Consider the following 14,140-nt stretch of genomic DNA (forward strand, 5'->3'; position numbering starts at 1 on the left):
TGTATTCTGATCTCTGTTCAACTTGTCAAGGCTGTAAATACAAAACCTCATTTTGGTAAACCCCTGGCCAGACTTATCAAAAAGAAAAGAGAAATGACCCAAATAAACAAAATCATGAATGAAAGAGGAGAGATCACAACCAACACCAAGAAATACAGACAATTATAAGAACATATTATGAGCAACTATATGCCAGCATTTTCTTTATGTCTTTAAGCTAAACTTAATAGATCTTTCTGGGACACCTGGGCAGCTCAGTCGGTTAAGCGTCTGCCTTCGGCTCAGGTCGTGATCCCAGGGTCCTGGGATCAAGCCCCGCATCGGGCTCCCTGCTCAGGGGGGAGCCTGCTTCTCCCTCTCCCTCTGCTTCTCCCTCTCCCTCTGCTTCTCCTCCTGCTTGTGCTCTCTCTCTCTCTGACAAAAGAGTAAATAAAATCTTTAAAATATAGATCTTTCTTTATATTGAAAATTAGTAATTTTAATGAAAATATGTATTTTATCTTTCACGTTCCATTAACTCATGCACTTAATAGCTCAATGTGCCCTAAACTTTAAACATCATAGTCTGATGAATCAAATGTTTTGAATACCATTATAAATGTAAAATTTCTGATTTTCTAAATCACGTCACAAGGATGACTTAAAAATTTAATGAACAGGATCTTAAAGCTATATTTCAGACTGGCACATTCAGCAGATCAAATTTGGGGTGGGGACCATTTCAAATATCTTAAAAATGTCATGCATGAAGCAGCTAGGGACTATAAAGCATGATTGCACTTACATAAACACAGCAGATAGGAAAGAAAGTTGTACCATCTCATCAAGAGAATTAAGATTGCCATTTCAGGCCGGGTTAGGAGGCCCCAATAAGGGCTACGGGGTGGGGGACAGAGCTTGGAGCCCACAGAGGTGTGGGTCCCATGGGGTTTCTAGGTCAGGCCAGGCCCAGGTTGGAGGGGCTCCTCCTTCTGGCCAGAATTTGTTGCCAAATTAATGATGCTTTCAGAAGCCCCAGTAGCCTAATGGATAAGGCATTGGCCTCCCAAATTAATGACGCTTTCTAGGCAACTTCCTTCAGCTGAGATTTAACTCCCTGCAGCAATTCCCACACCTCACCCCCGCTGCCTTTCCCCAAAGTAATCGGACAGCACTGTAGGACTCAGATTTTGTTTCCTTGGGTGGAAATCATGCCGTAACTTCCTGCATCGAGACTTAGCGTGCACGCAGTATGAGCGCATCGCTCAGGCTGGGACGGCATCTCCGTGCCTCTTTATGCCCCTCACGTGCTTTCGGTCGCGTTGGCTTTGCTACTACACGGTGTCTATGCAGACGTGCGGGGAATGTGAGCCCCTTACCGTCACTTAAGTGCACGCACGCTTCTCCCTTCTCCTCCCCAGGCCTCCTCTTCTGAGGACATGGGCAGATGGATTGGGATTTTGCTGGCCGAGACAGGGTCCTCCACAGACCCCGGAGCCCTGCACTATGACTACATCGACGTGGAGACGTCTGCGAACGTCATCCAGACGGCCAAACAGACCTTTTGGTAAGACCCATGTGAAGTGGCCCTGAAGCCAAACAACGCTCTTCTTTCACTAATTTTTTAACTTTTTGTGTGCATAGCCTCAGGCGGGGGGGAACAACTAAAGACTCTCCCTTTTGTATTATGTTGACTCAAACTCTGCTGAAATATTTGTCACTTCCTCCCTCCATGTTTTCTATTGGAGCAGGGGTGGTGAACTTTTTCAGTAAAGTGCAAGACAGTAAGTATTTTTGGCTTCGGGGGCCAATCGTTTCCTGTTGAAGCTACTCACTCTGCCATCCCATCCACAGACCGTGGGTGAGGGAACCCGTGTGCTGTGTTCCGACAAAACTTTATTTGCAAAAACACGCCTCAGACTGGATGGGGCCCGTGGCCTTAGATCGCTGACCCCTGTATTAAGGGGACAATTCTGTGCAACAAATGATTTACATCTGCTGTAAGGAGGGCTGAATTTTCAAGGTCATCAGTCATGTACTTTTAAAACTTAAGTTGTGGTTTTATTTTCTTTAAAAGGCTTATTTGTATGAAAACATTGTTTTGAACCATATTTCTGTAACATAATGACAACGAATATAATGACAGCAGCAATTCTCAAGGTTAGGTCCACAGACCCTGAGGGCATTTGAGATTCAGGCGGCCCAAAAGGCCAGAACTGGTTTCATAATAGTACCGGTCTGTAAGACCTGTGCGCTGGGGCTGTGAGGGAGGGGCGCTGGATGAGGAGGAGGGAACTCGGGCTCCGGTCCTGCGTGGCATTTACTAAGTGGAAAGTCTGGACAAGGGATCTATAACCTCTCAGGGCCTCAGCTCCCTTTGTAGAGACCAGGCTAAGGTTGGCAGGATCTGGGGCAGCATCTGGAGCTTCCTCTGGTCTCCTGTCTGCAATCCCTGGACCCCTGCTTCTGCTACCCTCATCGGCAGAGTCTGCACTTGAAGCCGAGGACAGGCGCCTGGAAACAAAGCAGGTGATTGAGTTGTCTCGTCCGCCTGTGATGATGAACATACCAGCAGCTCTGTGAGGGGGAGACCCAGTGTCCACAGTGATGCTGGCCTGTTTACCATGAGCTCCACCACCTAGTTTGCACACGAGCGTGGTGTGCGGGGGAGTTCGAGCAGTCTCCGTGTCTCTCTCGAGCGGTGCTGTGGAAGGAACATTTAGTGCTTGGCTGGGATGCTCTGGGGTCAGCAGAGGAACATGAGCTCCTAGGAGGGCTCGAGCCCCATGTTATGCCCAGCTCAGGTGAATAGCCTTGACGACATAGATTAATGTCTGTACGACTCTTTCCAGAAAATCTCCAGTGACACTAGAGGTTTCCTAAAGTCTAGACTCCCTGTACTGCTTACGGACTGTCCTTTGTGTCGAATCAGGGTGACATAGTCAAGTACTGACTCTTCTGTTCCTATTCATTATTTTTCCATAAACACACCCTATCCCGTCGGCCATGTGCACGTGGATTGCAGTGAACCCCCTAATCATTCAGCACACACAGTAAACGAGCACATTTAATCAAGCGGCTTTTTAAGAAATGTAATATCCATAAACCGGGTTTTGCAAAATCTCCACATCTAGAACAACATGAAAGAAAGGAGTTTGTGGTTTTTAACTGCTCCTTTGGAACTTTATTAGATCATGGAGCCCCTCCTCATGCACGTGTGTCTTCAGCTGTAATCAGCCAACTAATAACCACACATTAGAGCAGCCCAAATAACAGGATTTCCCCTAGAACAAAACTCAGCCTCCGCTTTCCAGATGAGTATTAATCTAAACCAAATGTGGGAAGGTCCTGGTTTTGAGAACGGAGCATAGATTGCAGTATTGAAAAATTACTTGTTAAAAATACGTGCGTAAGGAGTTTTCGGCCACAGGAGTTTTTGCTACTAATTAAAATCTTTATAAATGTTAGTTAGCAATAAAGGTTATTTTCGTTTTCCAGTTCTCTAGCTAAACATGTATAAAACTTGAGAGAAGAGCTTTAACAAGCAAATGATGTTCAAAATATAAAATATGGCAGCTTGCCAGTGTGATAAATGTCCTGAGATTAAATTAATTTTTGCTTTTATGCAAATTGGCAGCTGGTTAATGAATCCTTTCAAGGTCGTCAGGGGGAAGTGTCTGTGTGCTGGACATGTCTGAGGGGGAGAGGACAGTGGTGTATTTTGGGAAGAAGGCAGTAAAAGAAGAAATAGTCATTTAAATTCTCCCGGGAGAAGTGTATTTAGGAATATCAATAACGGTAAACACTGGAATCTATTTTCCCAAGACCTAGCCTATTTTTAAATGAGATGCATAGATTATATGACACAAGGGAAACATTCTGAATTTTTTTCCCTGAAACTGTTTTCAAGCGGCCCGTGAGCAGGCTATAGTCATAGTGGTGGAGCTAAAAGGCCGTGGACCAGTGTGGGCAGAGAGAGGGCAGCGGACAGACCAGAAGGGACCCATCAACCTGAGTCGCCTTCTCACAGGAACCCCTTAAAACGGGCAGGAACCTCAAGTGTGTTGTGCTGGGTGAACGAGGCAGGAACAAGGGGACGCGTTCTGTCTGTGCACTCCTGTGGCCGATGCACAGAGGCAGGAGGCAGGTGTGGCAGGTGCCCGGGGCGGGGCGGGGGGTGGGGAAGCGCTGGGGTGGAGGGCCGTGCCGGCCACCCAGCCGCGTGGACGCACCTACTGCCCCAGAACCGTACACTCGGCCGTGGTAAGATGGTAGACCTTACGTTGTATTTTCACACAGTACGTGTGCTTCCTCTGAGGGGCTTACATTTTTAACGGGTGGCCTGGGCTCTCTCACTGCCTTTCCACTTTTATATGTGGTTGAAGCCTCTGCTGCACCCAGGCAGAGGACGGGGGCCTGGTCCGCAGACAGGGCCCCACGGGGACCCCTGTGTTGGGGTGTGGGTCCCTCCCCGGAAGGCCCGGGCCGCTTCCAGCTGGGGCGCACGTTCGTCTGTGACCTCGCTCATCCCCACGCCCCGTGACGCGCAGCACCCTGCTGGTGTCCGCTCTGAGCTCCGTCCTGCCCCTCGCTGGTGGGCCCTGCTCCGTCCTGCTGTCCCTGCGCAGTGTGCACGGTGCCCCACAGCACGCATGTGACGGCCTCTGCTGCTGGGGCTCCAGACGCCCGGGCACGGACCGCCCACGGGCGGGGGGCAGCAGCCGTCCACATGGTGCCTCAGCCCCAAACCCCTCAAACGAGACGCTCACATTAGAAAAACTTAAATATATATTTTAAGACAAAAAAATCCTCTGTTGTGGCAGAAGACTTATGTGATTAAATTTTTCTGTCTTTCCTTCTTGCATGTTTTTCTTTTTTTTTTTTAATATTTTGTGTTCTTTTTTTTTTTTTTTTTAAGATTTTATTTATTTGACAGAGAGAGACACAGCGAGAGAGGGACCACAAGCAGGGGGAGTGGGAGAGGGAGAAGCAGGCTTCCTGCCAAGCAGGGAGCCCGATGCGGGGCTCGATCCCAGGACCCTGGGATCACGACCTGAGCCAAAGGCAGACGCTTAACGACTGAGCCACCAGGCGCCCCGCATGCTCCTTTTCTACACATTCCCTTTTCCTGTACATAATTATCTATACTGTGAGTACAGAATAATCCTGGAAGTTTTTGTCCGTTGTTAACACATGGAAGAGCCTCTGTGAGGCGGGACTGCTGTGCCCGCCTTCGCCCAGCAGAGGGCACGCCTGCACTCGGAACCGCGGGGAGAGGCCCCCTGGACCGCAGGTTCCTCTGCTTCTCCAGGGAACCAGGGGCTGGGCTCGCCCCGAGACCTCCTCGTTCCCTGTCCTGCCCTCACCAGTTTCGTTTCCTCCCATTTTTATGCATCTAGTTATCACAGAAATGTAAGATCCTGCAAAGAAACACAATTTTTTAAAAATACCATTTTGGAGGGGGGGCGGCACCTGGGTGGCTCAGTTGGTTAAGCCTCCAACTCTGGACTGAAGCTCGGGTCTTGATCTCAGGGTTGTGTCTGAGCCCTGCGTTGGGCTCCACGCTGGGTGTGGAGCCTACATTAAAAAAAAAAAAAAGTTTATATAATTCCAGACTATTTTAGTTTAGCTATTTACTTCTTTATTTGAGTGTAGAGGAAATGCTCTCTGAGTTCTCCCCTGGGCGCTTACATCTCCCACTTGTAACAAACGTAACCTCACGAGTCAGCCGCTGGCGCGTCCTTGCATCCAGCACGCGTTGGCCAAGAGCCTCCTGGCCCGACACTCGAGGTCCAGAACGAGCAAGGGTGACCACGGCCGTGCTCTCCTGAGGCTGACGTCCTGGGGGATGAGCTAATCAGACGACACGTCAGGTGGCGGTGAGCAGTACACACAAGGAGCGGAAGGACAGCCAGGCGGCGCGTCGTGTCCAGCGCACATCACCACCGTCCTTGCCATAGTCCTGCAGGGCGGCTGCTCTCGGCGCCGTCCTCGGCACTCTCACCGGACACCCCGCTTCTGCCGGGGTGCCGGCTGCTGCTTTGTCCCCCGTCACCCCCGGCTGGGCCCTGAGCGTCCAGCTGGACTCCCGGAAGGCTCTGGATTGCTTGGGGGCGTCTAACGCACTTCCTCTCCCGCAGTTTCATGAACAGGCGCGGCATCTCTGCCAACCCGTACCTGGGGAGCACCGCCAACGGCTACGCGCACCCCAGCGGCACGGCGCTGCATTACGACGACGTCCCGTGCATTAACGGCTCGGTGAGTGCGCCCTGCTTACGCTGGTCCGGGCTCGGGTGCGTTAGACGGGGGGCGGTGGGAGCCTGCCTGTAACCCGGGACCCCCGACTTCAGGCCGGGAGCCCGAGGGCTTTCACCATGCTCTGGGGCAGGATGAAACCTGCACGCCCTCCCTCCTGCGCTTGGTTTTGACCAGTTGTTCATCTGCATCTGCACAAGTAGGGAACCGGACGCCGGGACCCAGACTGTCGTTCAGCGTCCTGGTCATCACCTAGGTATCTCTGCACGGCCCAAAATACGAGTGAAGGGTAGCACGTTAGGGTCTGTAACTCGGACACATCCAGAGAGAGCACGCAGAGGCTATCGCCCAGCAGTCAGTGCTTGCAGAAGAGCTCAGAGAACTCACATCACGGAGGGCGTGTTGCTGCGGCCAAGGCCGTACCGCACGCTCCCCGGGCCAGGCCCCGTGCCATCCCCGGGCCACCAGGCGTGAGGCCCACCGAGTCCGCAGGCTCGTGGGGAGGCTCTTGAGAAACCAGCCTACCATTGGTCCCCTGGTATTGGGTGGCCTTAAAGTGGGCATCTGTCAAAAAAATAAACAAAATTAAAAAAAATAAAATTAGAAAAAAATAAAAGTGGGCATCTGTCAAGATCTATTTCAAAGGTTGGCATAGGATGTGTTGATTGTTGGTTTTTTCCAAACTTGAGAAGTATGTTAGATTTTTTTCTTGCTGTTTTGCTCACCCATTCTTTTCTCAGTACTTTGAGGGATGTCCCCAATCAGCTCCCTGTTTTCCATGGTCATAAAATCCACACCTGCCCGAGGCAGGAACCGGGAGACCACAGACTTCTTGAAGGAGGTGCGGGGGTCAAGCAAGGACTCCCCGGGCTCAGAAATAGAAGCAGACTGAAAAGAAGGTTTCTGTGGTCTGGGTCAGAGGTAGCCAGCCAGTTACCGTGCGCTGTATGTCATGTGTCCTCAGGGTCCTGGACATCTTGTCATGGGTGTTCTTCCTTCCACCCTCTTGGGCCTGCCCTGGGGTTCCTGCCGGGATTTGTCTGCAGGCTCCTTACTGGATTGCAGAAGGGGATTTCTCCTCATCACACAGCCCCTCCTCCCTGCCTGCCTCATCCCTACCTGCCCATCCTCTCTCCCTCCTTCCCGACTTTCTGCACATCCCCTAGCACCTGGGCTCTGGACTAGGGATAATGGCCTTCCAGTCCAGCAGGGCTGCAGGTGTGGGGGCAGGGGCGGAGGGGAGCAAGAGCAGAGCGGGAACCAGGCCTGGCAGGCTTACATGAACGTTAGGGCCCGTGCTAGGACGTGGGTGAGGGGTCAGAGCAGAGCCACTGCGCAACCCCCCCTGGCTACAAGTCCCTCAGATGGTTTCCTGTCTCAGGCTGGGGTGATCAGGGCTGGGGTGGGGGATGAGTCCTGCCCCAGTGAAAAAACGTGAGCTCCTGGCCCCTATCCCCACCGCCACCGGGGTCTCCAGAGTTTGAAGGGCTCCTGGTGCCCACCGTAGCCCCAGCCTGCCTCCCCTGAGCCCACCCACTTAGGGAAGGCCGCATGGTGACCTCTGTGAGAGCAGGATCTCGAGCGGTCTCTGTGCGTCTTCCTGGGCACGAGCCACGTCCAGGGTGGGCCCTGGCTGCCCTGGCTTCCGTTGGTTCTGGGCGACCACAGTTCCTCTTGAGCAGTTGTTGCCCTCGTTATAGGCCCAGCCACCAAACTCGTTCTCACGGAGCGCTCTGCTGCTCTGGGCCCTCAGCCTCTGCCACCAGCCCTGCTGGACAGACAACACACAAACCTGTCTCTGGCCCTTCCTGCCCGAAGGCCCCTTCGTGCCCCTTTTCCTGAAAGGGTTTTCTCCCTTCTTCCTTACCTTCAACACGGAAGCTGCAGGGCGGGCTGAGCGCCTGGACAAGCCCCAGGCCCACACGGTCACTACTCCCCCCACCCACCCATGCCCTAGGTGTGGGTCACGCGGGTTCAGGCCATCCCCAGGAATGAGCTTTCTTTAGCGCACCCACAGCGTCCTCTGTCTCAGAGATAAAACCCCGCCATCCTGGAAGGGCTTTGCATTTAGCAGTTGTGAGCGATTGTTTCTGCGCACGATGGCGGTGTCGAAAATGTGAGCTCCTGTGCACAGCGTCTGTGGCTCCGCTGGCCTAGTGAGGGCTTCCCTGAAGCTCAGGCCTGTCTTCCCACGTGCGCGTGCACACCGGGCTCCATTTCCAGGCAGTCCCTCCTTTGCAAGGCCTCCTTTCTCGGTGTTATGAAGTTCCTACTTTCTGAGCCCAAACGTGACATTTCAGCAGTGTATCGACTTCAGTCATCCTTACCCCCAGGGTCCCCCTGATGCCAGCACCAGATTGAAGTGAGTCTCCAAAAGGATCTCCTTCCATGCTTTTAATCTAGAAACCTCTACGGAGTCTCTGTTTTCTAAGCGTTCCATGTGACTTGATCCTCTGGTTTTGGGGAGGGGATTGTCCATCTAGAACATGGAAATCACCCTGGACAGCCGTGTGCGGGTCATCCGCATGGGGCTGTCCCATCTGGGCTTGTGTGTGTGGGCCGCTGTGTTTAGATGGTAGGAGGGTCTCCATATCACAAAAATAGACACCTCTAAGGGGATGCAAAGGGACAGAAGTGCTCCTCCCGTGAGATTTCAGACCGTTCCTATTTTTGTAACAAAAGGCTGTAATTACAGTCTGGCAGAAGGAGACGCGGCCGGAAGGATATAAAAATAGGATAAAATAAGCATAACATAGGAAATAATATTTCTCTTTTTTTTTGTAAATGCAAAGCAATTCAGAAAGACCTTTAAAATGGAAAGGGCTCTGGCTGTGGTTGTGACTTTAGGTTTTCATTTATGCTTTAAAGTCCATGCTCCGAAGTGGCCTGTAGCTATTCTAGTCCTTTGTAAAAAGGTTTCCTGCTGAGACGATGCCATTATATCAGTTATATGCCCAAACGTCCTCTTTTCTACGATGATTGCATTTCTTTCTTTCAACCGACTGTGTTTGGGTCGCTGCACTTTGTTCAGGCATCAGAGCGTGGCCCCCGGGTGCAGGCTGATAGTCACCCATTGCCACCCAATCCCCGGTGCCTGCATGGCGCACGGGGAGGCTCAGGAGGTGCTTTCTCCCCTGGGGGGGCCTGCAGCTGGGAGGCAACGCACTGTGGGGTAAGGAGCCCCGCTCTGCCTCAGTTTCCCCATGCCTCTTGAGATTCCCGTGGGAATTATGTGGGTCAACAACTGTGAAGCGCCTCAAACAGCATCCAGGACGTAGTCATGACCATAAATGAAAGTGCTTTGCCGGGATATCAAGGTGCTTTCTGGGGACAGCCAGAGCGCTGGGTTTCGGGGGCCCCCGGGCTGGCAGGCCTCTTCTTACATCATGTGGCTTCTGCTCTCTGGATTAGGACTTCCAAACTCTGGTTCTTTAAGGAAAGAAATGTCAAATCAGTTCTTTTTTTTTTTCCCTCTGCCTTAAAAATAAAATGGAACAAAACAAAAATTTCCTAAGCCAGTTTCCCTGGGAATGATTTAAGGAAAAAAGAAACCTTTGCTGAAGTCTCTCCAAGTAGAACTGTTGTCCACCTACTTGTTGTGTGTGTGTATTTGTGTGCGTTTTATCGGTACCAGTGTGGGGTACATGCACGTGTTTTGGGGGTACTAATAATGTCTCAATATGCTAAAACCTCTGCTTTCTGTGGCCAAGAGCACTAACGACGAAGCTGTGTGTTGCAGTGGGACCCCGAAGACCGCCCTCCTGCTTCCTGTGCCAGGGGCCTGGGAGAAGAGGTGCTTTATGATCACGCGGTCCTGTACGATAACTTGCCGTCTCCGAAAATCTTTGCGCGCTACCCGCCTGCTGACAGAAAGGCTTCTAGGCTGTCTCCGGACAAACTGTCCTGTAACCATTACAAATACCCTCCCTCGTGCAGTCTGCCTCCCACTAACCCCTCTTCTCTGGGGAGGGCGCCTCTCGGGCTCAGCTCTCAGGTACAGCATCTCCTTCCGTCTTGTCCTAGAATTGTCGGAATCACGGTCCTCCCGCAGGGGGTAGTCACCTGCCCGTAGCAGACGAGACTCATCAAGGGTGCGGTGGGATTTTTGCCTCAACCAGAATAGAATTTGCAAATGCAATCAACGTTGGGCTACCCAGGAGCTTATGAAGCTCCCCTAACTAGTTCGTGGCTGAAGCACTGTATTTCTTGGCCTAAATCTGGCTCTCTTTCTATTCTTGGAAAATTCCCCAGTGAATTTGGTGCGTTACGTTGACTAAAGCCAAAGATTAAAAAAAAAAAAAAAAGGACAGGGACAATAAAACCTTCCAGAAGATTCTTGCACCGCAAGCTTTTTTAATGTTTCTGTCACAGGTACACGAGCAATGCTGGACTCCAGGTAGTAATTGCTTTCGATCTTCACACGTTAAGCAGGATTTTCAGGGTACTACAGGGTTTTTCTGTATCGAGTCTGAAAGTGGAATGCCTAAAACCGAGTAGACGGTAATGAGGATTTTGGATTATGATTGAATGATAAATAACCTTGGGGTTGAACTGCCATCTGCTCTGTACCCCACAGTTACGGCAAACAATGACGTTTCCGTGTAAATGCTAATCTTGTGTGTTCACGCACTTTCCACCAAAGAGTGCTGTGTGCTTGGCCCACAAATCCAAGTGCCACAGCATGAGAATACTCTGCAAACATAAAGCAGATGGGTACACTTTAAATTATACTCTTTTCCCTCCGTTTCTTGGGTAATTTTAGGAAACACCGAGTGCCTGGTAGGGTCCTAGCATTTCACATAGTGGTGGCTTACGGCAGTTCCCCCCGACGCATGGACTCCCCCCAACCCATGGACTCCATCAGACCACAGCACAGGATTTGTTTGTTTCTGATTTTTAACCACAGCTGCTCAGATCTCTGAAGATTCACTAAGTGAACACATACTTACTTTTTTGTTGGCATTGAGGTTCTCTTAGGTAGAAATCATGGAACGAAATACGCCACCTCATTCTTGGATTGTCCCCAGATTAGTTTGGAATGATCTGATATGTTGTTTCTACGTGCTTGTTTTTATTCATTTTTACTATTTTAAGTAGGAACGTGTTTGTAAGATGAGTTATAGTACGTTTAGTTTTCCTGTGCTCATTCGGCCATTCTGATAGGGCACCTGTTGTTTAATGGAGACACCTTCCAAATATTGAGCGCCTACAGTATGCCACACCTGTCTGGCGTGTCACCTGACCTTTTTAGGAATGCTCTGGGGAGGATTCGGTATCTTTATTTATTTATTTTTTTTTTAATGAGCAAATGGAAGCTCAGAAAGTTTTAAGGACTTGCTCAGCATGTCCCAACTCATAGAGCCAGAATCTGAATGCAGGTCTGGCTCCCCAGAGCGAGGCCCACAGCAACAGCAACCGTCAACACTTGCCACCAAGCCCGACTGATGGCACAGCTCGGGTACACAGGCATTTGTCGGCTTGCCGCAGAGGGGCAGACGTGCTATTGCATGTGTTTTAAGAACCTGTGGCTACTTCAAACCCCGTTCATACTGGTCCTGTGTTCTCCCCTCACCTCCCTCCTCTGACCCGTCAGGGAATCAGAAGGTAGTCCTCTGTCCCGGGAGGACATCAGTCAGCTGCAGAGCTGCTCAGCCATGCCGCTCCCCTAAAGAGCATTCCCTGGAAGGAAAAGCTGTTCACTTTTAGAAACACAGACTTTTACTAATCTCAACCAAATGCTCTTGGATACCCAACTGCCTGTGCTAATTTCTTGGTGAGCATTTATGATCTCCCGATGGAAATCTAGATAACTTTCATTGCATCCCAGCTGGAGACGTCCAAGTTCCACCTACCTTGGACCTCAGTGCTAGACCCGCCTAACCTGCGCAGCAAAACCACGGCAGCTCAGTGTTTGGAAACCAGGCTGGTTTCCTACTCCCTTCATTTTTCCTGTGTGTGCTAGTTATATGAAAGACTCAGGGACTGAGACAATTTACTGAAAAAAAGAAAGGTTTTATTATTATTATTATTATTATTGTTTGGTTTTTAATTTTCTTACGTGTTTATTTCAACAGTTAAAGGGTAAAAAGCCCCCAGTAGCTTCCAATGGGGTTCCGGGAAAAGGGAAGACTCTGAGCAGCCAGCAAAAAAAGGTGGATTCGGCAGCCGGCGTGAAGCGAACATCTTCAAGTAAGTTTATCGTTCAGCTTCTTGGCTCTGGTTTCAGGCGTGGTTTGCAGAGGTGAGGCCGTCAGAGGGGACTCTTCATCGTCACCCTCCCTCCTTGCCGGATTGAAGAAGGGTGACGGTTTTTAACCCAGCCTTTATGACCATTGTATAAAGGTGCAGGGGGCCCGGGGCTTCGGGTCCCTGATCTGTTGGTGACTTAGTGACTTCTGTTGAGCCGTGTAAACGCTCTGAGCTCAGCTCCCCGTGTGGGAGGTGTAGACAAGTGGCCGCTGTGGTTTCTGGGACTGGAGGAATCGAGGCGCCACACGGGCCTCCAAGCACGAGAGCAGCATAAGGGTCGAGAAGGGGCGCGTGATCCCGCCGCGCCTTGCGGTCTGCGAGCTGATCTGGACAGGCTCCCGTTCCTTGTCCAGCCTCGTGAGCAGGCAGGTGTTACCCCTGCCCCATCGTGCAAGGGCAGAAATCCTCTCTGAGAGGCCGAGGTACCCCCGCGCCTCACAGCCGGCCGGTGACGGAACCGGAGGGACGACCCGGCTTCACGCCCCGAGTCCGGCAGGGGGCTGAGCAGAGAAGCAGCAAGACGCAAGTGAGGACGCGGCCCGCCCGAGTGAGCGCCCGGTGCCCTTCCTGCCCCACAGATGGGTTCGTGTTAGGTGACAGCCCTGTGCGCAGGCGTGTTTGCTTCAGCCCCGGCGGCGGCGGGGCCCGGTCGTTCGGCCGGCCGGGCAGCACGGAGCCCGCGTGAGGCACTCGGCTTGCCCTCGGGCTGCGCAGGAAGGCGGGCCGTTGGCGTCGAGCTGCTTTGGGCTCGCGGAGAAGGCAGAGCCGCAGGCCTTTACGAGGTTTGGGAGCTGCTCCGTGGGTTGGGAGGAGGATGTGAGTTAGACTCCGGTGATGGGTTTGATAGGATCTCTGGGGAAGTCGTGTCTACACTTCCTGAATCTGGCGGCATGTCGCCGGTAGACCAGTCTCCGCGTCAGTGAAGATGAGGCCAGCCAGCTGGCTGCAGTCAGTCACCCCTCCTTGACTTACTGGCCCGCTGGTACCGTGGTGGGCGTTCAGTTTGAGAGCACATGGGGATGGAGAGGCCGGCCTTTTCCTTGGCCACACGCACGGGCGAGCCTTGGACCTCCGCCCCGAGGGAACCTGTATTCCGTCCATACGCTTGTCTACACTTCCCTCGTCCTCAAACATGCATTTCAAGCAGACAGGTCGGAAGCTAGTTGGATCACTTACTTTGTGATGACTTACTTTGACCTTATCTTACTGGCAAATCTTATTTCCCTGATGCAATTGGGTATATTTATAGTCACTTAAAATTTTAGTGCCATGCGTTTGGGGAGGGCCGGGTGGGGTGAGGAAAGAGCTCGTGCCCAAAAGCTCTGCTACGCAGAACCCGAACCTCATGGGATCTCTTCTCCATAGCTTCTCTCCCAGTTACTGTGCTCATTTCATTTCCTAGGTGATTTATTCCTTTATTTTATGAGACCTTCTATAGGGAATCTTTATTAACTTTGGTGACATCTAATGGTGACAAAAGAGAAAAATAATTGCATTCTGTGTTTTTGCTGAATTCAGCCAGTTGCATTGTAGACTGGATGGGCTTGACTGCATGGGGACTAAAAGATGTGGATATTTATAGGTTATTACATACAGGTTTATTGGGAAAGCATCTCCAATCAGAAAGAGGTGAACAGGTTTTGGACGTCGTCTATGG

General features: G+C 51.4%; 1 protein-coding gene across 2 annotated transcripts in view; it reads left to right on the forward strand.

Moving 5' to 3' along the window:
* Positions 1–14,140, forward strand: part of AFAP1 (actin filament associated protein 1) — a 138,280-nt gene that overhangs the window by 112,250 nt on the left and 11,890 nt on the right. The window contains exons 13-16 of one of the 2 annotated variants that reach the window (XM_032395469.1): positions 1,401–1,546; positions 6,120–6,237; positions 9,974–10,228; positions 12,309–12,423. In XM_032395469.1, coding sequence (XP_032251360.1) covers positions 1,401–1,546; positions 6,120–6,237; positions 9,974–10,228; positions 12,309–12,423 — 634 coding nt within the window. The remainder of the gene's footprint in view (positions 1–1,400; positions 1,547–6,119; positions 6,238–9,973; positions 10,229–12,308; positions 12,424–14,140) is intronic. The other variant, XM_032395470.1, reaches the window with a different exon arrangement.

This window comes from Phoca vitulina, unplaced genomic scaffold (genome assembly GCF_004348235.1).
Source record: "Phoca vitulina isolate PV1807 unplaced genomic scaffold, GSC_HSeal_1.0 scaffold85, whole genome shotgun sequence".
NCBI classification, from domain to species: Eukaryota; Metazoa; Chordata; class Mammalia; order Carnivora; family Phocidae; genus Phoca; species Phoca vitulina.